The sequence below is a fragment of the Alternaria viburni genome (genome assembly GCF_023758015.1).
Source record: "Alternaria viburni strain BMP 2772 chromosome Unknown scaffold_2, whole genome shotgun sequence".
Taxonomy (NCBI): domain Eukaryota; kingdom Fungi; phylum Ascomycota; class Dothideomycetes; order Pleosporales; family Pleosporaceae; genus Alternaria; species Alternaria viburni.
Genome location: NW_026055771.1, coordinates 1 through 23,633, shown reverse-complemented (window position 1 = coordinate 23,633; position 23,633 = coordinate 1). Strand labels below are relative to the sequence as shown.

General features: G+C 53.0%; 10 protein-coding genes across 10 annotated transcripts; 3 read left to right on the top strand and 7 right to left on the bottom strand.

The window, feature by feature from the left end:
• Nucleotides 1-2,412: 2,412 nt before the first annotated feature.
• On the bottom strand, nt 2,413-3,000 carry J4E79_000935 (uncharacterized protein; the record flags this gene model as incomplete). The annotated part of the gene is made up of 2 exons (XM_049349846.1): nt 2,413-2,927; nt 2,979-3,000. 2 exons carry the CDS (start codon nt 2,998-3,000, stop codon nt 2,413-2,415), a joined length of 537 nt encoding a protein of 178 aa, XP_049215005.1.
• Nucleotides 3,001-5,269: 2,269 nt separating this feature from the next.
• J4E79_000934 (uncharacterized protein) lies at nt 5,270-7,099 on the bottom strand (the record flags this gene model as incomplete). The annotated part of the gene is made up of 1 exon (XM_049349845.1): nt 5,270-7,099. The coding sequence occupies one exon, from the start codon at nt 7,097-7,099 to the stop codon at nt 5,270-5,272; it is 1,830 nt and encodes a 609-aa protein (XP_049215004.1).
• A 526-nt stretch (nt 7,100-7,625) lies between these two features.
• On the bottom strand, nt 7,626-8,530 carry J4E79_000933 (uncharacterized protein; the record flags this gene model as incomplete). Its single annotated transcript, XM_049349844.1, has 3 exons — nt 7,626-8,159; nt 8,220-8,315; nt 8,441-8,530. The coding sequence occupies 3 exons, from the start codon at nt 8,528-8,530 to the stop codon at nt 7,626-7,628; spliced, it is 720 nt and encodes a 239-aa protein (XP_049215003.1).
• Nucleotides 8,531-8,960: 430 nt separating this feature from the next.
• On the bottom strand, nt 8,961-10,787 carry J4E79_000932 (uncharacterized protein; the record flags this gene model as incomplete). The annotated part of the gene is made up of 1 exon (XM_049349843.1): nt 8,961-10,787. The coding sequence occupies one exon, from the start codon at nt 10,785-10,787 to the stop codon at nt 8,961-8,963; it is 1,827 nt and encodes a 608-aa protein (XP_049215002.1).
• A 1,326-nt stretch (nt 10,788-12,113) lies between these two features.
• On the top strand, nt 12,114-14,383 carry J4E79_000931 (uncharacterized protein; the record flags this gene model as incomplete). The annotated part of the gene is made up of 4 exons (XM_049349842.1): nt 12,114-12,150; nt 12,199-12,434; nt 12,483-13,090; nt 13,141-14,383. The coding sequence occupies 4 exons, from the start codon at nt 12,114-12,116 to the stop codon at nt 14,381-14,383; spliced, it is 2,124 nt and encodes a 707-aa protein (XP_049215001.1).
• A 1,012-nt stretch (nt 14,384-15,395) lies between these two features.
• Nucleotides 15,396-17,232, top strand: J4E79_000930 (uncharacterized protein; the record flags this gene model as incomplete). Its single annotated transcript, XM_049349841.1, has 4 exons — nt 15,396-15,534; nt 15,590-15,643; nt 15,701-16,985; nt 17,040-17,232. 4 exons carry the CDS (start codon nt 15,396-15,398, stop codon nt 17,230-17,232), a joined length of 1,671 nt encoding a protein of 556 aa, XP_049215000.1.
• A 417-nt stretch (nt 17,233-17,649) lies between these two features.
• Nucleotides 17,650-17,970, bottom strand: J4E79_000929 (uncharacterized protein; the record flags this gene model as incomplete). The annotated part of the gene is made up of 1 exon (XM_049349840.1): nt 17,650-17,970. One exon carries the CDS (start codon nt 17,968-17,970, stop codon nt 17,650-17,652), a length of 321 nt encoding a protein of 106 aa, XP_049214999.1.
• A 225-nt stretch (nt 17,971-18,195) lies between these two features.
• J4E79_000928 (uncharacterized protein) lies at nt 18,196-19,128 on the bottom strand (the record flags this gene model as incomplete). The annotated part of the gene is made up of 2 exons (XM_049349839.1): nt 18,196-19,059; nt 19,111-19,128. 2 exons carry the CDS (start codon nt 19,126-19,128, stop codon nt 18,196-18,198), a joined length of 882 nt encoding a protein of 293 aa, XP_049214998.1.
• A 416-nt stretch (nt 19,129-19,544) lies between these two features.
• Nucleotides 19,545-21,709, top strand: J4E79_000927 (uncharacterized protein; the record flags this gene model as incomplete). The annotated part of the gene is made up of 2 exons (XM_049349838.1): nt 19,545-20,077; nt 20,149-21,709. 2 exons carry the CDS (start codon nt 19,545-19,547, stop codon nt 21,707-21,709), a joined length of 2,094 nt encoding a protein of 697 aa, XP_049214997.1.
• Nucleotides 21,710-21,961: 252 nt separating this feature from the next.
• On the bottom strand, nt 21,962-22,822 carry J4E79_000926 (uncharacterized protein; the record flags this gene model as incomplete). Its single annotated transcript, XM_049349837.1, has 1 exon — nt 21,962-22,822. The coding sequence occupies one exon, from the start codon at nt 22,820-22,822 to the stop codon at nt 21,962-21,964; it is 861 nt and encodes a 286-aa protein (XP_049214996.1).
• Between the last annotated feature and the right edge of the window lie 811 nt (nt 22,823-23,633).

Genomic DNA, 23,633 nt, shown 5'->3' with positions numbered 1-23,633 from the left:
GAGAAAGAGGGGTCATAAAGCCGGCGTACGGACATTGTGGACCAACGTTCCTCGGTGGGCGCGTATTGTATTGATCGACCGGCAAGCGTCTCCGACTCTTTGTGCCCGTTCGGCGGCTATTTGAAGCGACATCTAGAAGTTGTTACAAAATACGTCTCGAGCAAGTAGAAAGGAGCGGCTCCCGATGTATGAAGGGCGAGTGTGTCTTAAATAGAAAGGAATCGGCTGACAGACTAGGCGTGCGGCCCCAAGACGACCGGAGGACCTTTTCTGCCTCTTCGCCTTCTTTCCTCACTTTCAAGTATGCCTGGTGCTCTTCATTGGTGAGCTTGTTAAGGAAATTGCCGCTAATGTGCAATGGATAAGTACCCCTTACCTAGTTGGCGGCAACAACCTGCTGATCGAAGCAGATGGTTCCTGCAACCTGCATGATCGTGGAACTTCCTTCACCGGACGACGACCCTTGTCATCTCGTGTGTTCGCCCGACAGCAACGCAAACTGGCGGGAATTACGAACAAGCACTCACCGGTTGACATGGCGGCCCAGGCACACGGGATGAACTTACCACGATTGAAGTCATGCACACCTTGACGGCTCAACTCCCAATCAACAGACTTACTGCTTGTATGAACCGCACGGAACGGTGCGCTCTCTATCGAATCGAACCCCACTGCCGCGCCCGGCGGCTACTGTCAAATCCGGAAGCCGGTCAGATAAGGCAAACTGACAATATGACCCCGCACCGAAGCCTCGGGCTTCTGGGCGGATACCGCAAAGTAACAGTCAAGGCGGCGTGGCCGAAAGAGGGGCGTATCACAGCATGCGCGGCTTTGATGTCCTGGTGGAGAGGCCATTCGATCGGAATCCTGACACTATACAGGCCTCGACAAAGGATATGCGCTCACCTCAGCGTGGGCTTGTCTCGATATTGGCATAGGGCACATGAACAGGAGCTGTTTGGTGGTAGTCTATGACACATGCGGCACAGGTCTGATTTGAGACGCACTAATGACCAGACAACGACTGACTTGGTCGGTAGCAGCATCCCGAGTGGCTCGAGCCGCGATGAATTGGTCATCGAGAGCCCAGAAAGCAGGCATCCATTGGCCAGGACCAGAACGCCGCTCCTAGAGGCCTTTTGCGGGAGTAAGGTCTGGTCTATGGCGGGCCAAACTGACGAGACGGGCCATTGGCGCCGCGATCGCGAACCTATGGAGCAACCTGCCAAGAGGTCACCGGCGGTACGAGATGGACTCGAGGAAGTCGAATGATAGCTCAGCCGAGCCGAGATTGGTCTCCATAAAGGCCCCGACCATGAGGTGAGGGTTTGGACACCTTATCCGGTTCTGCGGCATGCGATGGTGGAAAGCAACCGTCGGGAGCTGGCGGGCTTTGGTCCGAGGTATACATGACCTAGATGCTTCTACGCCGTATGCTGGCTCCCGTCACCTTCGGATCATACTTCTTTCATGTCGCCTGAGTTATAGCAACTCTCCACCAGTATTGCGATGCTTGCCCATGCCGTCAAAGACTCAAGAGCTCGAGTAGGCGCGTCGGTACGGCAGTGTGGGAGAGAAGCGTGTACGAATGGAGAGGCCCTGCAGGCATCGGTATGGACCCAGCCGCTAGGACGCGTAGGAATGCAAGTAGCGCGTCGGTCGGGGAAGGCACGGCGCCTGGCTGCAGGAACAGCCATGGACAGGAGCGTCAAGTATGACGGCGGATGAGCAATAGGTGTAGGAGGCTGAATTCAGGGCTGGACATGAGGTCTGACGCTGGGATGAAATCTGGTACCGGCTGCGGAAGCTAAGGCAAAGACGCTGTCTTTCCTCCTGGCGATTCGGACACATCGCCGCCCGACCAATCACGACCCACCCGCACCACGTCAATTGTCTGCCTGAAAGTGGCCCGCACGACGGCAGACTGTGCTCCAGACATTGGCAGTTCGAGACAAAGTCCTAGCAACTCGCTATCGCGGATGAGAATGACGACGAGTACGCCACCCGGCCTCTTCGTCCGATGAACGTGGTCCTAGCTCTGGCAAAAGGGGAGTTTCGCGTTGCTTTTGCAAAGCTGACCCTACACAGGAGAGCTCACGATGACGGCAATTATCACTTCCAGAGAAAATGTTGTATTGTTCTGGATGTGTACTGAGGAGAGTCCGTTCTAGCCTTGATACCAAGTCGCGAGCCATTCATGTTGGCGTATACACGATAGCGGAAACTGCTATTTGCCCCCCGGGTCTATCATTCACTCTATTCACAGCAGACGACGCCTCTCAAGCCTTCGGCTCTATAGGATAATGCAGAAACTGCAATCCTTCTCGTTCATCTTTGCTGCGGACATGTTGCGCGGAATCTTGAGCCTGGCTTAAAGTCAACGTGGTCCTCCATGCAGTTTGCCTAAAAGTCTCACGAGTAAACCATATGTCCAACCAATACGTCCTTACACCCGCCAACCAACGTCTCGATATCGCGCCTGGTTTGCTCAGACTCTTGAGCATGCGCCTTCACAAGTCGGGTCTCTGCCTCCAACAGCCTCGCCCAGCTCTCCTCCACCATCTTCACACATCGATCGACGGCAACCTGCGCACTACATCCCTCGTTCCATACCATCACCGGGATGGCAGAATCGATATCGCCGTCGTCTATCTCCTTCCGCAAGCTCACAATGTCGTTCCAGAGGAAGTCGGAGATGGCTACTTCGCGCGTTATGGCTACTACAGCTTCGTGGTTCCAGATCGATGGTGGAAGAGTGAGGTTGTAGGCCCATTGCATGACAGCAATGCACGGGTTTGTACCAACAGTTCTCAAACGGCGCGCTGTATATTCCTCGAGAGTAGACATCCCTTGCGCCCATGTAGCCTGAGATGTCTTGACGCCGCGGATAAAGTCGTAGATGGTTTCAGCAAACCGGTCACGTGCTTCTGCAATGCTTGTTAGCTGATACCTGCCTAGCATACTTTGGATGGACGTACCTCTCGACTGGCCCTTCTGCATTGCTCTTCCTATGTTGACCCATGGACCGCAGTTATGCAACCGCCCCGGTGCCGGAACTTCGCCAGAGAGTTCTGGCTGCAAGCAATGTCGGATGAAGTTAATTGTATCGTCACAATAAGCTTCGGTCTTGTCACGATCATCTGTCAGAGTACCGCAATCGATCTCGTCATCCCAGAAAAAGAACTACAGTTTACGTCAGTCGATAATCGCGAAAAGGAATTGGGCCAAGTTACCCAGGCAACAAGCTCTCCTAGAATAACGAACTTCTCTGGTTCCACATGTGTCCAAAAGTATCCCGCGCAGAGTCCGTTGTCTACCCTACGTTGCTTCTTCCTTTGGCTCTCGGTACTGATGAACGTTTGGAAGTATCCCTCTAGATGCTGTCTCAGCACCAGAACATCCGGGTGCACTTTAGCTGCCCAGTCCGTGTATATGTAATGCACATCCGGAACATGGATTTCTTGATCGCGAAGACGAGCAATAATCCTGGTGCGATGGTCCCCGGGCTTGGTCGGAGCTTCCTTAGCCGGGGAGGAGCCGAGCTGTTTAGAGTTGTCGGTGAACTCGGGCATGTAAGAAGATCTCGATCTCGATCGCTGGAGTGGGTAAGTGTGATGATGCTGAAAAAGGAAACAACAAACGATTGAACAAGACTTACGCGTCTAAAGTACGATCTAGGAAGCGACGTCCAAGCGCTAAGAATACTAAGAATCGCCATAACGACTCAATAAAAGACAGAAACCAAGTATAGTGTACAAGACAATCGCAGCCTCAGTATTATGGTAACGGAACAGAGGTCTTTGTATACTCTCATACCACGCCGTTCACATGCTGGCCCCTCGGCAGTCACTTCCCCGTCGCCTGGGGTCTCGAGGCGCCCTACCATTCACATAAAGCGCTCTTTCACTGCACCTCCGGTAAACGTGATCCACCCCCGAAGAGCCCCCAGAACCAATCGCAACATCTCAAGCTGGACTGAATTGACGTAAGCGAGGCGTTTGGGCACAGTCCACATGTGTGCTATGTAAGGAGCTATGTAAGGGTAATGCGTTGTTACACGGACTCGGCTGTCACTGTACGCCACGTTTCCGCAGTTGTGAGACACGAGAGCGTCCAGCTCCGAATCACGATATACCACTGGGGCAGATGAGACGGCCACCGATCGTCTGAACCCGCGCAGGATCATCAGCTTGAGGTCAAGTCTGGAACTACATCTCAGCCACCACTGAAATACACTTGCTGACTGCCAGTCCTTTCGCTCAAAATCATTGCGCATTGGCTTGTCGATTACATCACGAGCTGATAGATTTTGCGCCACTTTCCTGCGACTGAGCCACTTCCAGGCAGCTCTTAGGATACGATTGATGGCACCGTATAGCATCGCTGTATGCACCATGTCCTGTCAGACTATAGTGGCGTCGCCCCAATGAGTGCCTGCTGAGTCATATCTTCAGGCCTTCCAAGACACGGACCCATGGCTTCACATCCGCAGCGCAGGGGCTGAATGCTGAGTACAGGTAAATTACGTAGAATCCAAGAACTACCCTGCAACTCGAAGCACGGAATAAGAGATACGCAAAGCCATACTGCCGATCTAAGGACCTGCGCACGCACTACTGTGTCCGTATCAATGCAGCAAAATGTGCCGAGTATCTTGAAGTGTTATCGGCATACAGCTCGTTTGGATGCAGCTCGTTGACCCTTACATAGAGGCCGCACGTTCGATAAGATAACCGAGCGTGCCGAGCCACAATCAGCTTCCCGGGTCTACTATGCCACCCAGTCACAGGCGTAGTGGCGCTTTGGGAAGCGAGACTACTGGACAATGCAGATATGGCACATAATCAAAGCACGGCGATACACAAGCGGTGTGCACTACGATACCCATCGTGCGCATTCATAATACAAATGTGTGGTGCATGGAGGTATATTGGAAGGGTTGGAGGATCATGTTGCCGTACGGTCGTCAGACATTGGTTTGTGTGCAATCGAATGGGACAGGTGGAGCGAGGCGGCAGGGGGCCATCTACTCAAATATCTAGAGAGGACAAATAGAAACTTTTAGGATATCATGCGTCTATCTGAGACATATCTTCCGACGATCAACCAAGCATGGCTCAACACCATTCGCCATGAACCTTTACGCCCAAAACCCAGTAAGCCGGGTGACCCGATGGCTTTCACCACCACATCAGATCATCCGAGTCCGCCTGACCAAAAGTCTGCATGCCCCCAACTGCTTTGGCTCAGTGGCAGCCACAACAGCATCCTACGTCCTCTTCTTCGCATTGACGTTCTTGCCTGCGCCTACCTTGACCCTGCCACCGGCTCTGCCCCGATCGCCTGTCAGAATGCCCGGCAGGTAGTTGTCATCCATGAGGTCCCTCGTCCTGGTCCTCTTGTCCTCTTCAGCGCGCTTAGTGTATTCCTTCTGGTCTTCAGCAAGGATGAGGTCTCGACCCCAGCCGCCTTTGCCTCCTCCCTGACCATGACTCCACTTTGTGTTTGCAGTACCGGCGATGGGCTTGGGGATGCTGTATTTATCGCCACGCTTGTTGTACTGGTAGTTCTTGGCTAAGTGGATCTTGAACTCTCCAGCGGCGTTTGTAGAGCAGGAAACCCTTTGTAGGGTTGCTTGACCACAGCGGGGGCAGAATTGCTTGTCCATTTGCTTGACGATGTTGAAACAGGCGTGGCACCGGAGAACCTTGGTGTTGACGTTCTTGATGCGTTGCATGTTTGTGGAGAGAAGTTGGAGATTCATCTGGAGCAATACGTTTTGCATCGCAAAATCAATCGTCATGGTTGCTACGTCCAGCTGGCAATTGGCTGTTGTGTGAATTTGCGGTTGGATGGCTCCGTCCTTGGCTTGGTGTTCTGTAAGATTCTGTGGAGTAATCCAGTCACCATCAGAGTCAGACTCCGCAGCTGAATCGTCAGTCGTAGGGGGCGTAGGTTGTTGAGTGGCGTGATGGGATACCGAGAGGTCCTCCAGTTCCTGCGCCAGTTTTGATTCGTCAGAGCTGACTTGCTGGGTTTGTAGATCCTGCTGGCTGGAGGTCTCAGGCGCGAGTGAGAGCTCTGCCTTCTGCTCGATGTGGATGTTAGTGGTGGGCACCTCGACCGCCGCCGATTGGTCGATTGGCCCCTCCTCGCCAGCCTGTTCTTGAAGCTGTTCTTGAACTTGCTCTTGAACCTGCTCTTCGATCTTTTCCTCCGCCTGCTCTACAGCTTGAGACTCGAGCTCTCCTCTGCCCTGTTTCTCAAGTTGCTCGTGAATCTGGTCATGCACCTGCTCGTGAACCTGATCCTGAACCTGTGCAACAACCTGCTCATGTACTTGCTCCTCGACCTGCTCCTGAGTGACAGCTATTCCACCTTCTGCTTCGTCTGTTTCAGCTTGGGCGGTCTGCTCCTCCGATTCATTGGCTTGTTCCAGGCTGCTGTCTAACTCCGCTGCGGGCTTGAAGTTGAACTTAGTAGATTTGGGCGCTCTGGCCTTCGCCGCCCGCTTGCCTGTAGGCTGCTCCCAGCCTTCATCAATATCCTCTGGTTCGACAGATCCGGAATCGATCTGTACGCCTTCCATCGCATCTTCAACGGTATCTTCGGTAGTCTTGTTGGCTGCCTTCCGCCTGTTCTTGCGCTTCTTTGCTGAGGTGGAAAGGCCCCCACTCTGCGATTTCTCCTCGTTCGACTGCTCAACCTCTCCAGGCCTCCTCTTTATTTCTCCTTTGGGTATTTCTCTCAGACCCCAGTCGCCACCGTTCCTCTCACAGTGCACTTCGTAAGCCAGGGCTAGGATACCCAAATCCTGCCTACTGAGTACCGCATGATCACCTGTCTTCTTGCTAAACGCAATCACTGCATCGTAGCTTGCCGGCTGAGGATTCCGTATCTTCAGAAATGGGATCAATGTTGTCTGTACACGTGACCGTGTGGCTTCATCGCGGATTTCGGAGAGAATAGCAGGAGTAGTCCATAGTTCTTCCGCGGCGTTGATGATAGTAGAGATCGATACTGTGTTCTTGATCAATGGGCCCGTATCCAAAATAAGCGAGTGAATGGGCTTTTGCTGGTCCGCAGTGGGTGTTGCCATTGCGCGGTGTACCGGCAGTAGTCGCAGTCCGGTAAACAGGAAGGTTCAGTTTGTTGTACGTGGAAAGTTGAGATCCTAATATTAAGTTCGGAAGTTTACGAGGTTTGGATCGTCAATATGACTAGGGCGTGCCGCTGGTGTGGTAGAAGATTTCGCGATGGTGGCGGTGGGGCCCGACTTTTTTGGTGTGAGACCCTCACGAATTTTGATTGGCCGGATCGCGCTGGTGGCAGTAATGGGGGCCTCGTGCTGGAAGTAGATGAGTCGGCGCTGATTCAACACATATTGAGTCGAACTTTTTTTGTAACACTGAGAGACGGCCAAGATTATTTTCCATAGCCCTTGATATTGTTTTTAGTCTCGTTGGTAAAGTCGAGAGTCTCGATAGAGTGAATCCTCCAAACGCCGCCCAATGCTAAGTCGCGAGTCTACCCCAACATCGCTTGTGGTATATCGTACACATACATCAATGACATGAATTCCAACCCAGGTTCGACTCATAGTCGTGAAGGTCGCCTCACAGACATTACGCGATAGGTTTGCTTCTCTCGTCCTCTGGCATACGCATATACGCATCGATGGCCGCACTGAAAACTGCGAAGCCTGCGCATCCTACGGCCACGGCTTGCGGCCCAGCATTTCTTGCCAATATACCCCCAGTCAAGCAGCCCCCCGCCACTCCGTTGTACAGATCGTTCTTGGCTCGGAGCCCCTCGATTGCGCACTCGGTGCCTGAGAAAATAGCACCAACTTTGGCGAAGTTGCGTCCGCTAGAAATTGAGGATCGGTACATGTCGCGCAGGCCGGCCCGTAGTTGCTGGCGTAGGGGAAGGTCGGTAAGCGGTACGGTACCGGTAGCGGTGGGGTTTGGAAGGGTAGCAGTCGCAGAGGCCGAGGGTGCTGGGGTGAGAGTGGCTGCGGATGCGGAGTTGACGCTACCGGTAGCTATCGTCGAAGGCTTGACGCCTGCCGTTGCCGTTGCGCCGGTGGCTGCGGTTGTAGGTTTTGTAGCCGGCGTGTTGACGGGGAGGGGCTGTGACATCGGGGTATCGTATCGCATCTGTGCATGTCAGTCGTGCCTTCTCTTTCTTTCGAAACTATGAGTTGTTTGGCCACATACGGAAGCCATGAAGAGCCCAAACATAGCACCCAGACCGCCACCCATTACGCCTGCCATTACTGTCTTGCCGATGCAAGACTCCATACCCATTTGCATCTATTCGCACGTTAGCCATGGTTCCCCAAACATGTTATTTGACAGCCTTGTATAGCCAGCTACGCCCTCGCGACATGCTATTATGTTCCACCGCAACTGTATAGAGGAGACGGGGTCGCACATACTGCTTTCACCATTTGCTGCTCCTGCTCGGACATGCCTGCATTGGGATTCATGGCGGCTGGCATGGAGCCCACGCCTCCTGGAAAAGCCATCTTGTTGAAGCTGAGTACGACTGCGGCACGAAGCAAGCGTGAGGTACAAGTGATACTGTTGCAAAGGCGATGCCATGCGCCGCCGCCGGGAACTTTTGCGGAGTTCAGAGCGGAGGACGGGAAATGCCGGGCAGGTGGGTCTTGGCACCGCCACTCCAGCGTCACGGATGTGTTCACACATGTTGCAACCAAGCGTTTTGGTCGCGTCGGTTTGAGGTATTCGGATTCTCATTATGCTTCTACGACGGTACATGTCTACCCGAAGCTAGGTTCCAATATGTACAATTACGCCAACGCCATGCTATACCTTGAACTTTTCCACACAGCAAACCACCTCTTCAAGAAGTTCTTCAACACTGAATTAGACATTGCTGTTAATGGCGTCGCGTCATAATGCTAAATCGCTAAATGCAACTACCGTTTCAAACGTTCAGTTCATAAAATCGCCATGCGAGTAATCTTCACTCCTCGATTCCGGGGGCGGGGTGAGTTGCTTCTCCCACTCTTTCATTAGATGTGATGCGGTACGCTTCAGGTTGCTGGGTGACACCTTGGTCATATCAGGCCATGGGATGGAGCTGCGCTTTGACTCTCGTGGTGTCAGGTCCTCTTGGTTGATGGAGGTGAGCGACGATGCCTTGGAATCGTGACGCTTCGAATGGTATCTGGTGCTGGTGCTAGTTCGAGAGCTGCCTGGGCCGGATACCGGCGAGGTCTGCGCATCCGATTCATCTGAGCTGTCCTTAGAGTCTTCCAAGTCGACCAGAAGTGACTCGTTGGGGGTATCCCAGTTATCCCAGTCTTCTTCGGATGCAACTTTGCGGATCTGCTTTTGCGGGGTCGTCGTGTTCTTGAGTGCGTGCGTCTTCTTGTTGACTACAGTAGTCTTGGGCTCGCCCAGGCCCATCTCCTTCCAGAAGTCGTCGCCAGTGGAACCTAGTTGTTGTGTGGTCTTCTTCGAGCTGGCGGACCGACTGAGGGCGGGGCGGCCCTCGGACGGTTTGCGGCCAGATTTAGAGGGGTTCTTGACACCTGGTATTCCAGTATTGCCGTCCGCCGTGTTGACGGCTTCATCGCCCACCGTAGCTTGTCGGATATCTTCCATGAATGTGAATAGACCCTTCTTGAAATCCTGCGCCATCTGAGTGCCAGCCCGAATGAGCTGCTCACGTTGTATGGTGGGCATGCCGCCCATGTCGTATCGGTCGTGCTCGCCGGCATTGACGACCTGTCGTGTGATCTCTGACGAGGTGGAAGCCCGTGCAGGAAGCTGCGGTCGGGAGTTGGAAGCGGGGTCGTCGTGTAGATCGAGTGGCTGGGGGAATGATGGCGACTGGAGGCGGTCGGGAGAGAGTAGTGATAGGGTTCTTAGATGTCGCGAGCCGCTGAAGACCTTCCGTTGGGATGTTTTGGTGCTGCTGAGTAGGTTCTTCCTGCGCTCCATCTCTTTCTGCATCCACGAATTCGAACCATCGTCTTCGTATTGGCCCGGTGGAGCATTGGCGAGCGATGTGTTCAGAGGCTGCAGCGCGGCGACCTTGCGCACCTCATTGCGACGCTTGTTCGCTTCGTGATGAGTCCAGTGCGTTTTCAGCGTGTTCAGGTCAGCCTCTGCTTTGGTGAGCTCCTCTTTGAGTTCGAGCACATAGCGCTCTTGAGCAGCGAGAACCGCCAGAATGTTTGTCTCGGAAGTAGAATCCTCGGGTTCGGGCGAGTGAACAGACGTTGCCCCGTTCATCCATGATTGCGGGCGCGACCGTGTCGAGGAGGTTGGTGAACTGATGCCCGTACTTGGCTGGATGGGGAACTGCAGGGACAGGCGCTTGCCTTGCCCGATGACGTCGACCGTCTTGGACCGAGAATGCGACGGCATGGTCTTGGGTGGTGAAGACTGAGAAGAAGCGTTGGAGTCGGGGGCGTTGGAGGATATTATTGACGACTGGGATGACGACTCGGCCCCTTTGTCGTGCAGGGTTGTCGGTGTCTGTGCTCTGTCCATGGAGTCTGCTCCTCCGACGAAGAAGATGGTATTGCTGACGTACTGTCCCTCCTTGAGCGTACAGAGAATGGTTGAGAGACGAGCGCGGCGAGCGAGTCGGTGAAGAATAAGCGAGGCGGCGGCTGGGGAGCTGCCGTAGACTTCGAGATAAAGGGCTAGAAGCGCTGTAGGGAGGCCGACCAATCGGAGAAGGAGCGACCCTCTAAACCACGAGAACCAAGACTTGAAGAGCGTTGAGCCAGCGGCGCAAGAACTCATACCAAAGACATTGAAGAGCGCATGCCACGGGGTTCAGAGCGGCAACGAGTATCTAGAGATTCCTACAGCCGAAGCCGCAGTCTTTGTGCAGCCGTCGCTCACGCGCGCCGTGCTCAGGCCATCAACAACCCAATCCAGGAACCCATCTCCTGGCTGCATGTCCAAGGGACTGCTTGCGCGGCTAGTCTCGTGACGGAGGCCCTGTGTGGAGACGGTGAACCAATGTCCGTCTGTTGAGGGCGACGTCTGCTCTGTCTTCTATCTGCTGCCGCTCGCTCATTGCTCCATGGTATACTCAGACGTACAGGTCACCACACGTGCAGTCTACTGTCGAACACATGCTCGGTCCCACATTCTCGAGACGACACTGCCATGTTGCGGAGATGAGGGGTCGGGCCACGTAATTTGACACCTCAGAACACGACCCATGTAGCCGTCAAGTTTGAGCTAGCTGGGTAGCACGTCGAGTGTCCGGTCAACGACGGGTAGTGGTCATCTTGTACTAGACTCTAATTTTGCGGTTGCTGAGGAGAACCGCGACGGATAACATGGTGCGCGTGCCCTGGCGGTTAGACAGCCATGGAGGCCCATCGTCGCCCTCGTCCTAATTTGCAGCAACAGCCAGGAGTGCGCTGTACAGGCGGCCTGTTTCAGGCTACGAGGACTGTTCGCAATCCAGCCTAGCTGGCGGTGAGTGGCATGGTAGGTTTGACATGCCTGGAGTGCCTCGCAGCACCATGTCGTTAGCTCACGTTTCCCTCAGCAACCGGAAAAGTAATCATCGGCGGGATGAGGCGCAGACGATGCACCACCACACACGTCTATTGGCAAGACGGCTGACGGTTTTGGTAGCCGCTGCTGCATGACAGCCGCAGTGGGGAGCTCATGCAGGGCAACATTGGAGAGGAGTGGAATAGGCTGCTCTGGACATGGCGTGGACAAACTGATCTTGGATGCCAAAGGCTCCGCGATACTGCTCCGACGTCTGGTGCGCTGTCCTGGACATGCCCGACCTGTGTTGTTTTTCTACAGCACTGATACCTACCGACGTCATGCCAATCTCCGCCAAAAGGTGGCGGCGGGGATGTGCGTTTGTTTGACGATCAGGCTGGTTGCCTCGGCGATGATAGGGCTGGACCCTGCGCGATACTCTGATATACACCACAACGGCGGCGCAATTGAGCAGCCCAGTACCACAGCCGAGTCTTATTCCTATCCCAACCGTCTTCCGCCGAAACACCACTGCATCTATCTTGGCCCGACCCCGACCACATCGCATATTTCTCAGCCATTGCGCTCCGCCTAGCGACATTGTAATCGCCCGCCATGGCCGAAAACTATCAAGTCATGGAGGAGCTGGGCAGTACGTTTTGACATAGCCTGGTCGATTCGCCATTACTGACCATTGCAGGCGGCAGCTTCGGAAAGGTGTTCAAAGCCATTGACCGCACAACGGGCGAGACAGTCGCCATCAAGCACATCGACCTCGAAGACAGCAGCGAAGAGCTCGCCGACATCCAAGCCGAGATCTCGCTGCTGAGCACCTGCCACAGTCCATACATTACCGAGTACAAGACCAGCTTCGTCAAGGGCGTCAAGTTATGGATAGTCATGGAGTATCTGGGGGGAGGCTCGGCCGCCGACTTGGTACGCAGTCACACCACCGACATCACATAGCTAGACTAACCGTCATAGTTGGCACCAGGCACTTTCAGCGAAGCACACATCGCCATCACATGCCGAGAGCTCCTGCTCGGGCTAGACTACCTACACTCGACCGGCAAGATCCATCGCGATATCAAGGCCGCCAACGTACTCCTCACAGACCAAGGCAAGGTCAAACTCGCCGACTTCGGTGTCGCCGCACAACTCACAAATATCAAATCACAACGCATGACGTTTGTCGGTACACCCTTCTGGATGGCGCCCGAAGTCATCCAGGAGGCTGGCTATGATTTCAGAGCCGACATCTGGTCCCTCGGAATCACCGCTATGGAGTTGGCAGAGGGCGCACCGCCACACGCTGGGTCACATCCCATGAAGGTGCTCTTCACGATTCCGAAGAACCCTGCACCAAGGCTGGAGGGCGACGAATGGAGCAAAGACTTTAAAGACTTCATTGCACAATGTTTAATCAAGGATCCGGATCGACGTGCGACCGCGAAGGAACTCCTCAAACACCGCTTCGTCCAACGCGCGGGCAAGGTCGAGGCATTGCGCGAGCTCGTCGAGCGCAAGCAAATGTACGACGCCCAAAGGGAACAACAAGCGGCATCGCACCCCAAGTACTATGAAGAGACCATGTTAGTAACTCACCGGACTTTCTTATACAGTATGCTAACAGGTTCATCAGGGTCGATCTCTCCCCTAGAGCCGAGGAAGACGATTGGGACTTTGATACCGTCAAGCGAGGGACCGTTCAAGCACGCCAGACGTTGAAACAGCGTCGCAAACTGGCCCGCATACCCTCCTCAGGCAACGATGAAGTCGAATCCATGATGCAACGGATGGACCTCAACGCAGCACCTTTGGGTGACATAACCGATTCACCACTCCCAGCGCGACGACGTCCATCTTCTCGGAGAACTTCCCAAGCCACGGCTTTCCGCGTTCCGTCTGGCGATACACCCACCGCTCGTCGCGTCAGCAATCTCAACAAGTCGCCGTTGGGTGTCGATCTGACATTTGGAAACTCGCCATCGACCGTACGACACTTCAAGCGCGTCTCGTCTGGCGAACGTCGTGCAGCACTTCGCTCAAACCCCCCTAGCAACCCGTCTGCTCAGAACAACCAGTCTTTCCAGCCGAACCCCGAAGCGCGCACCTTCCGCCCATCACCTCCCACGTCCAACCATCCACTGGACATGAACAACGAGAACGAGCCACCTGCTCCCGATGGACACATGCCAATTACCAAAGACGCGTTATACGGTCGCCGAGCGTACAGCAAGGTCCTGGACTCAGTATTTCAAGAAGCGCATGCTGACACAGCATCGCCCCATCAACGCGACGCTATCGGACGAGTTGCGCAGGCCTGGCAGCATCTTGACGAAATCGACCCACATGGCGAATTCATGTTGTTGAAGGCTATGATGGACCGCCTCAAAAACGACACAAAGCTTGCGTACGCTCTCGGCATAGAAGTCTCGCCCGCCCAATCACCATTGAAGCATAACACCAAAACCAGCGACACTAGCTTGGGTGGTACAACTGTGCATGGTACAGGTACAACACGTGTTCGGTCAAGCACGACGAGTGCAGCTACGTCGACCGTCAGCAAGTCTTCAGAGGAGAATGACCACACTCCGATATCGACACCGACACGAAATGGGACACCGATCGCCAACTCGGGCTCTCCGTTGAAGGGACCAAAGCTCGTAATGGCCAAGAACAATCCTCACCTCAAGTCTCACAAACGCCGCCAGAGCGCTTTTGTGGTCGGCGAGAAGGGCTCTGGGGCTGATGGCCACGGTTACTTTGACGAGAAGAAACTGCCTGGTTACGTCGAGCCTGGTATGGAGCAGCAGGGGATACTGGCCGACATCCTCTACGGGCAATGGACACAAGGATTGCGTACTCGATGGCCTATCGCTTAGTGCTTTCCTCTTTTCTCCGTCTTGTTGAACAGGCATGAGTTTGAGTCTTTTAGCTTGTAGCGCTTGTTCCTTTGTTGCTTGTAAGGCGTTGTCGCGTTGCTCACGCGCTGTATCGCGACTTGGATGCTACCTTCCTCTCTTTGTGTTCGGCGTTGATGGATCACATGTTAATGACTGATGAGATCGTGGTTATGGGTGGGTACCGGGGTCTTCATATCAGTCGTTCTGGGCGGTGTTGAATTTGCTGCGTCTCATCGATACATCGGCATTGGCACTGGCGTTTTTGGTTTTTCTGCGTCTGGCGAGAACGGGGGGCTTCTCGATTCCATGTATAAATAGTCTGTGGACGTGTAATGACAAAAACAGCCTTTTCTCGTCAACATCGAAAAGTAACCTTGGAAGTGAACTGGACTCGCATGTGATGACGAAACCGATGAACTCATTCTGGCCGGGTTATCTCTGCATCAATGTAGCCTGAACACTTTTCCTCAACGCGTGTCTTGCTGCAAAGAGCCCTTCGTCACCATACATCCGCCTGCCACGTGCTCCTATTAATGTGCTTAAAGGTGGACAAGAACGCTGTTGTGCGGCACTCAAAGCAGCATAGTCTAACGCTGTTATTGTAGACTAGGACTTAGGAACTGCACAGGTCCCCCGCACTAACACATGCTTTACTGCATAAGTACCTAGGTACTGTAATATCTGCATCCTACAGACGTTAGTGCTGTTATTAAAGTAATAGCATCCCTGCTGCTGAAGTATTGGTCAACGCATGTGTTTATACCTAGGTAATCCCGCATCCCATTGGTTGCGCGACGCTTACTACGAGCCGCGTGTATCCCTTCGGTAGCGAAATGCCCAACTCTAACGCCTTTCTCCACCGTTGCAGGGCTTGGGGGACTATAAAATGGGTCTCTGGGACACCCACACTGCTGGGCATCGAGGCTTGTCGGAGCTTGTTTTCCTTGGTATACATACCTTTTGAGAGACCTAGGCTTCTGCGACTGTCAAGATGCGCATCACGACCAACACCGCCCGTAAAGGCGCACTGCTTGCCCTCCTTGCAAGGGTTGGAGCTGTACCAACCACGACAATCTCGGCAGCTGGGAACGCAGGCGCAAGCAGTGCAGATGTGTATCCTCCCGCTGGCAGTAAGTCTGATCGAAGCTGCGCAGAGAGCGGAATGCTGATGGGTTGATTGTATAGCCGAGGTCAACTCCGAACTCTTTCCGCCAGAGTCTGTCGTCGGCTTCCCTGGCCGTAAGCCACCAACATTCCCTTGAGCTCTGGTCTTTGAACTAACGCAATAATCATCAGCAACTCCCACAGGCGCCGAGCCGAATGCCATCCAAACAGCACCGTCGTATCCTTACAACGATGGCGATGCATCTTCATACCCTCTGATCAAGCCACAGCCCCACGGCAGTGGCTCGCAGTCTCCAAACTTTGACATCACCAAATACTGGGGTAATTTGAGCCCATGGTATTCGGTTCGCAGCGCAGACTACGGTCTTCCTGATGCCAGTCCTCTGATCCCGGATGGCTGCGACATCACCCAGATGCATCTGCTCTACCGTCACGGCGCTAGATACCCAACCAGTGGCGCTGCGCCCGCTACCTTTGCTCAGAAGATTGCGAACGCTACGAAAACTGGTCTTGCAGTCTCTGGAGAGCTTTCTTTCCTGAGCGACTGGACATACAAGTTGGGCGCCGAGCTCCTAACACCGTCGGGTCGCAGCATGAACTTCCTGTTGGGCATTGAGTACCGCCAATTGTATGGCCATCTTCTGAACAACTTTACTGAAGCGGGCACCATTCCGGTCTTCCGAACACAGTCCCAAGACCGGATGGTGAAGACTGCGGAAAACTTCGCTGCCGGTTTCTTTGGTGTACCCGAGTACATGGACGAGGTCAACATCGAGTTGCTTGTTGAGACTCTAGGCGTGAACAACTCCGGCGCACCTTACGAGATCTGCAACAACTCGAACATTGCGACCCGAGGCAGTATCGGTAGCCGTGTAGCAGCTCAGTTTGCGAACAACGCGTTCAACGCCACTCTCGCTCGTCTGCAGTCGCAGGCTAGCGGTATCAACTTTACTTCCACCGACGCCATCGCTATGCTTCAACTGTGTTCGTATGAGACGCACGCTCTCGGCTACTCCGCCTTCTGCAACCTCTTCAACGAACAAGACTTCCTGAACTACGAGTATTACTTCGATCTGTCCTTCTACTACAACAACGGTCCGGGATCTCCTGTCTCTGCTGCCCAAGGCAAAGGCTTCCTAGACGAATTCATCGCACGCTTCACCCATCAATATCCCGGTGCCAATTCCGCATTGAACGAGACTTTTGACAACTCCTCGACGTACTTCCCGCTCGACCAGTCTATCTATGCCGATGCTACGCACGAAGTTGTCGTTCTTGATACACTTACTGCATTCAACTTGACAGCCTTGTTCAAGGGTCCACCGCTGAGTCCTCTTGGTAATGAAGGGCAGAACAGCTTTGTAGCTAGCAAGCTCGTGCCGTTTGCCACCCACTTCACTACTCAGGTTCTTTCTTGCCCTGCCATGCAACCAACAAAGCAGATCCGATTCATCGTGTAAGTATACTCCTTTCTTTCGAAACTCCATACCCAGCTAACCTGGCCAACTAGCAACGATGCCGTTGTGCCGATCAACGAGTCTCATCCAGGATGTCCCGCTGATTCAAACGGTCTCTGCTCTTTCGACCACGTTGTCGAGCTCCTCCAGAAGCGCAGTGCGGAAATCGACTTCAATTATGACTGCTTCGCAAATTATACAGCAGAGCCGGGAATGAACTACAACGGAAGGGCACCTAGATCATAGTTTGTGCAAGAGTACGGATAGTTGTCAACACGATGTAATTCTTTAAGTCATGCAGCATATACATATTATTTTACTTGGGCACTCCCTAGCTAAGGAACAGAGCTTTTGACTGCTATGGCATGATAGCGCGTGTGCCTCTGGTCAGCTGCAATTTCTTCCGTGGGCCTCCGGTGACCATTCTGCCACGATAGCCGGATGCAAATCACAAGAGCACCCTAGATGCAAATCTATAGTTAGGTAGAGGGTAGCTGCAAGTATTGATCGTTCACGGCAGCTTCATATGTGCTCCCTACAGTCGTGGTGGGCATTTACTGTACGTACAACGACTGTAAGAGAGCGAGGTCAAGCAGCAATGCTAAGTCTTGCTATTGGTAACTGCAGCAACAAGGGTGTCTTCTTTCCAGATCTAGTCTAGTTCTATTCTGTTTCCGCCGCAAAGTCGTCTAAGAAACTTGGCGGCGGCGTAGTTTCAACCGGGAACATGTTCATAGGATTGTGGTTGACAATCTGCATAACCTCGTCGCGAATCAACTCATCAGTACCTGCGAAAACCTTTTCCACCCACAATACGCTTTTCACAATCAACATGATATCATCCCACGCCTGCAGCTGCATGCCACTCATCAGGATGCCAAGCATGAAGACGAACTGGCTACGTTCTGCCAGATCCTTGGTTTCGATTGCGGCGGCGTAGAGCACCCAGATGAGTAAAGGCTTCAAGTCGTTCCATTCGACCATGTTTTTCGTGAGTACAAGGAGAAGATTGCGCGATATAGCCGCCGTCCATACTGGTGATTGATTAAAGCTTCTCCAAACTGGTGCTAAGAAGAGTAGGGTTCCAAGTCGACAAACCTCTTCAACTACGTTCTCTCTGGCGTTGCCGTGGTTTAGAGGACGAATAGCTAAGAGGCGGTGTATTGTCCAAGCTTGTATGTACAAAGTGCATGTATCAATTCTAACTATCTACATCTGTTTTTTTGACTCTCTAAAAGGTTGGACAAGGTATCTTCGAATGTTGCGGCCGAGCGTGACTACTGGCGGATTATCATCTAGCAACTTTGTAATATGTAGAGAGTCTTGGAGATAGGTGATAGCTTCAACATAGTATCCACCAGAAGCTGTCATCTTGTCGGAGAGGAAGTTTGGAGAGAGAATGTTATGCAGGTAGAAGACGCAACCCTCGCCGAAGTTCTCCACAAGAATGTTAATTTTGGCTCCGAACTTGCACCAAGCATGCAACTCATCTGCCACCTCTTCTATAGCGAGCTTTTGCATGTCTGAGCTGCTAGCGTACACAGGTTTGATGAGTTCCAGAAGGTGAACCTTCATAAGATGGCCGATCCGGTTGCCGGTACAGTCGGGACGTGCAAGCTTAACGAGATCGTGCCACATGAGCATAAGGAAGAGCCATCGAATGCTGTTAAGACCAAGCTGACGAGAGACGGTCTTGGTGTATTGGTACTGAATGATCATTGCCTCACCGGTCGAGTCTTTGCTGTAGTTTTGGACGTTGTTGACAAGTTCTTTGGAGTAGAAGAATGACTGAGCGTCAGTCTTGTTGGTGTCGAGGTGGGCTTGGACGACGGGTGAAAGCGCTAGCTCTTGGAGGCGCAGGATAGTGACGAAGGGGCTCTTTGCGTTCTTCTTGCCGCCGCCACCTACTCCCTTGTCTCTGGCCGTCTGGCTTGAACTACCATCGCTAGCTTTGCTCTTCTTCCGGGGAAGTTCGCTGATATCGGGGATAAAGGCAGATGCAACCCCCGTTAACACCTTCTTGCAGTCAGGGGGAAGAGACTGGGCAGGGTTCTCCTGCAAAGCCATGATGAACTACAGCGTTAGTATAATGCTGCGTACGATCGCAGTATCTCAACTCCATACCTCGTTATCCCGTAACATTGTCTGAAACCTTTCTAAGGCTTCCAGCCGGTCAGTTGCCATATTGTAAGAAGTAGGTACTCGGAGAGGATAGTCGTTGATAACAGATGTGTGCATACTGGTAAAATAGAAGCAGACCGCCTGGAACGGCAGCTATGTACTCCGCAATAACGTTACAATAATTGTCTAACACGGATATAATACATGTACTAAGACGTCTCGGTCATGTGTTGCATTGTCTTCATCTGAGACAATCGGGGGAGTGTCTTCCTATATGGTTCACCTAATTCAGCTTGACCGCTTACATATATAAGTCTGAAGACTGCGTTCCTGCATACCACAAGCCATTCTGATCTCATCAAAACTTGGAAACTTTTTGTCTGCGCCATCATTGCAACAACAATAGAAAGCGACACCAACGCCTCAACCTCGAAACTATGAGCGCTCCACCTACATCACCCGATCCCCACGACCACCCTCCACAGGATATATCGGAATCATCCTCGACAGCGGTTGAAGTCGGCAACGTGCCACTCGATCTCGAAACGATGAGTTCGCCATCAACACCCGATCCCAACGACCAACCCCACCAGGGCACATCTGAACCGTCCCCCAATACTGTCGCGACCGGTAATGGCGATTCAGGCCAAGAACCTACTAGCAGCGTAGAGTCCTGGCAGGAGATACGCGATCGCATACTTCAACGCTACAGCGACCCTCTTGTCAATCCCTTGAATACTGAAGCTTACGGTGGCGTGGTCCGGTCGATTCTCGGAGAAGCACTAGGTTATGCCGTAGTCTATTTGGCAGCACCGTGGGTTTTTGATGAACTTGTATGTGGCTTGGTCGAGGTGTGTGGCGAAAGGCTTTCTCTTCGCACAATTGCCTGGGTCAAGTTTCTCCGGTACTGGTTGCCGTATCTCATCAAAGCCAAATGTTTGTTCGGTTTCATTCGAAGGCTCTTCCGCGGGTAGGTTTCTGTTATCCCTAGCTGCTACGTAGCCTATGCAATCTAAAAATGTCTTGCTGATGTTGTGCTAGAACTCCTGACTTCCTCGTAATGCCTCTGCATCATGCTTTCGTCACAATGGGTGCGCCTTGCGCCCAGCAAGCACACTCATCTACCGTACGTCGAGGAGAACATGTGTCGCTTGGTCAGTCCTCTTCGGTCGTCGACACAACAAGACAAGAACAACCCGCGCCTATCGAGGTCGAAGTCTCCATGGTACAAACGCGCGACCCCCATACTGCGGATTCGGCACTGCGGCTAGCATCACTCACAGACGTGTCAGAGTATGATGTGGATGAGCCGCCCTTTCTGGCTGCGAGATACCATGAACGCCAGACTTCAGGCGGAGTGTCTGAGACAAGGCTTATTGAAGCAACTCATGACTTGGAGGATGCTATTCCGGTTCCCTTCAATGAGTGCATGAATGGCGACCCTGATGTTGCCGACACCATTATATCTCCTGAAGCTGAACAGCGGTTTTCTTCAACGCCTACCCCTGTAGCACTACCCATCACCGTTGAGACGTGCTGGGCTGAGCAAGAATGGTTAGTGCTCTGTGTGCCGCGGGTGACCAACATTCTCTCCACGGCTTCTGATACCCCCGGAAAGGTATTCGACAAGTCACAGAAGCTCGTCACTGCGTCGCAACGCGCTCTGGAGATCTACGAGCTATTTCCTCATGAAGCAAAGAAAGAGGAAGAGGGAGAGCACAGAAACTCGCCAGACCGCTTGCTCACACAGTATGAGTTCCCTCACGTCTTCAGTGCGCAGACGATGAATCTCGACATCTGCCTGTTTATGCAGAAGGCAATCGAGCTTGTTGCAGTTCGCGGAGGCAGATTTGTCATTTTAGCCGATGGCTATTCCGGCACCGGGAAATCCTACACACTCTTCGAGACACGTGACTGCATTGCTCAATGGGCTGGGGACTTACTCTTTCATCAGCTACATCTAGGCCAAGTCTTCTTCGCAGCGACGGAGATAGTACACAGTATTCAGGACGGCGTCGTCAACAAATCGGTAACTTTTCCACCAGCCAAGCTCCGCTCCATTAGCAGCACAAGGCAGGAGTTGTCAGCTTTCAAGAACCGGGTAGTAGCCTACTCGGCTACTTCAGCAGAACATCTTCAAGCTCTTGTAGATTGGACTGTTGCCAGTCGGCAGACATTGCCCACTGCGGTCAACAAGAACTCCTCACGAAGTCACTTGATCTGTCAGATCCTCATCCCAAGGGGAGCCGGCTTTGCGATGCTCACACTGGCGGATCTTGCTGGCGCTGAGGATTCAAGTGTTACCGATCATGGAAGCGTCAGCCAGCTTATCAACCAGGAGCGATCAAAGTTTAATGTCCAGTTGCTTGCCTACGCAAGAGATCCTGCTACGACCGTGTTCCGCACTGGCGAACTCGCGAAAGCTATGCGCACAATGTTCTCTCAACGTGCGCCACTTGATCGCCCAGCTATATTGTACATACCGCACTTGAACCAAGCGCAAAGCACAAAGAGTTGCTCGCGACCGCGTCTTGACATGGCAAGAGACCTCATGAGCGCTCAGACCGCGAGCGAGCCGAGTAAGCCCTGCGAGAGAGCTTGAAGCACCAAGGCTGTGGGTGAAGAGGGGTTCGAACGGCGTTTCGCAGCTGGAGGTAGAGCGGGCTCTCCTTGCAACAGATCTCACGGTCGAATCGCTGTAACAAAAAAAGTGTAGATAGAGTTTTAGATAGCATATACGAGTTGACACAAGACGCAGCAAGCTCAATACTAACGTAACTTTAAGGGCAACCAAAGAGGTAGCCAAATCATTTACCATACTCTATCCGACGAATGCTCCAACAGTGCTAGACATCTACCTAGTGATGGTCTCACCATCATGCCACTGTCTGCGATGGGCCTTGGAGCAGAACCATCTCTCCGTGCTGCGCTCTGGCGTCATGATCCTCCGGCGGCTGCATTTCGTACCATCGCTGGTGATGCCTGGGCAGTGCTGGAAAGCGCTGAGTTTCTTGGCAATGTCTCCCGCCGTCTCCGTCGCCGGCTCAGCATCGTTGCCGCGACTGGGCTCACTGATATCTTCCACGGGAGTAGCTTGAGAAGCCCGGAAGATTCGATCGTTGGCGAGTGTCGCGGTGGCGCTGTTATGAGTTTCTGGAAGCACGAACTCAGCAGATATTGCGGTTTCGTCAAGCTCGGTCGCTGTGAGTTCCTGCACGGGGGTTACCGTGGACACTTTGACGGGATCGGACGGGACCAAGTCAACCGCGTCCTCTAAAGTGGCAGATGGTATCAACAACGGTCCTCTTGTGGCTGAGTTGTTGTCATCGGTGATTCTGTCCACGGCTCGCAACCTCTCGTTGACTAAGAGCTGGTCATAGCCAGGACCAAAGACCCGGAGCTTGATGTAACATGGGAGCAAATCCATCTGCATCCACATGACTTCTTGGGCGAGAAAGAAGTCGCGGACGACGCTCGACGCTGTCCCGCTAGCCATGACACAGGTTTTGGCCAAGTTTGTGACGAGTATCTTTGTGCCTCTCGAAGCAGCAAGTCGTTCCGCACGCTCCAGTACCGCTGCCAGAACGTCCTCGCTAAGATTTAGGCTGTTCGAAAAAGCCAGGGCAACATCCTGGGTGCGGGATGTATTGCGAAAGTACCACACTACACCGTATACGGTGACCGCTCTCAACCAATGTGGGTAAATAGTAGACATTAGTGTGTCGTTGGGAACGAGAATCAGATTTCTGTAGAGACACAAGTTATATTAGCAGCGCTTCCGGGGAAAAATGCCCCAAAGTGGTGTACTTACGTTTAACAATGGGTTTTGTTTAACAGTAGTCGCTGATGCTTGATTTCAGCCAGATACTCCGACTTCTTAAGTCATGACCGCAGGGTTTGCTCCTCGCATATAGAAGATGCTGGTATTGCAAAGCAATCCACTTGGCCGACAATGGGTCGCGAGTCATCCAAGTAGACTAGAACGATCCATTCTGGCAATGAGAGTGCTACGTGGGCCTTGGCTCTCAACTCTGCATCTGGGTATGTTGCGGAGTTGATAAACAAGCTTGTGTTTCGGAGGCCGTAAACTGGCTCAAAGTGTCGCTGCAGTCGTATAGCACTCGCATCGAATTTGCAGTCGCGTCGCGCCCTGCCTGTGGCCAGTATATTAGGGGTTCCGCTGCACTGCCGCGCAAGATACCCAGCGCTTGTATGCTGAGCCCCAGGCGTGTGTCGGTTGCGGCCGCGGTCCTCAGTCTTTGCCTTGCGCTTGTGAGGTGTTGTTGTTGTCGTCAGCCTTGGGATTGGGCTTGAGCGCTGTGCGATGTTTCGAATGTACTGCGCTGAACCATTAGCATGTTGAAGAAAAGAGGAAGAAAAGAGGAAGAAAAGAGGAAGAAAAGAGGAAGAAAAGAGGAAGAAAAGAGGAAGAAAAGAGGAAGAAAAGGCCTAGATCCAGCGCCCGCTCCTAGCTGCTGGGGACTATATAGTCCTGCTGCCCGCTGTTTCAAGCCGCCGTTTGAAAC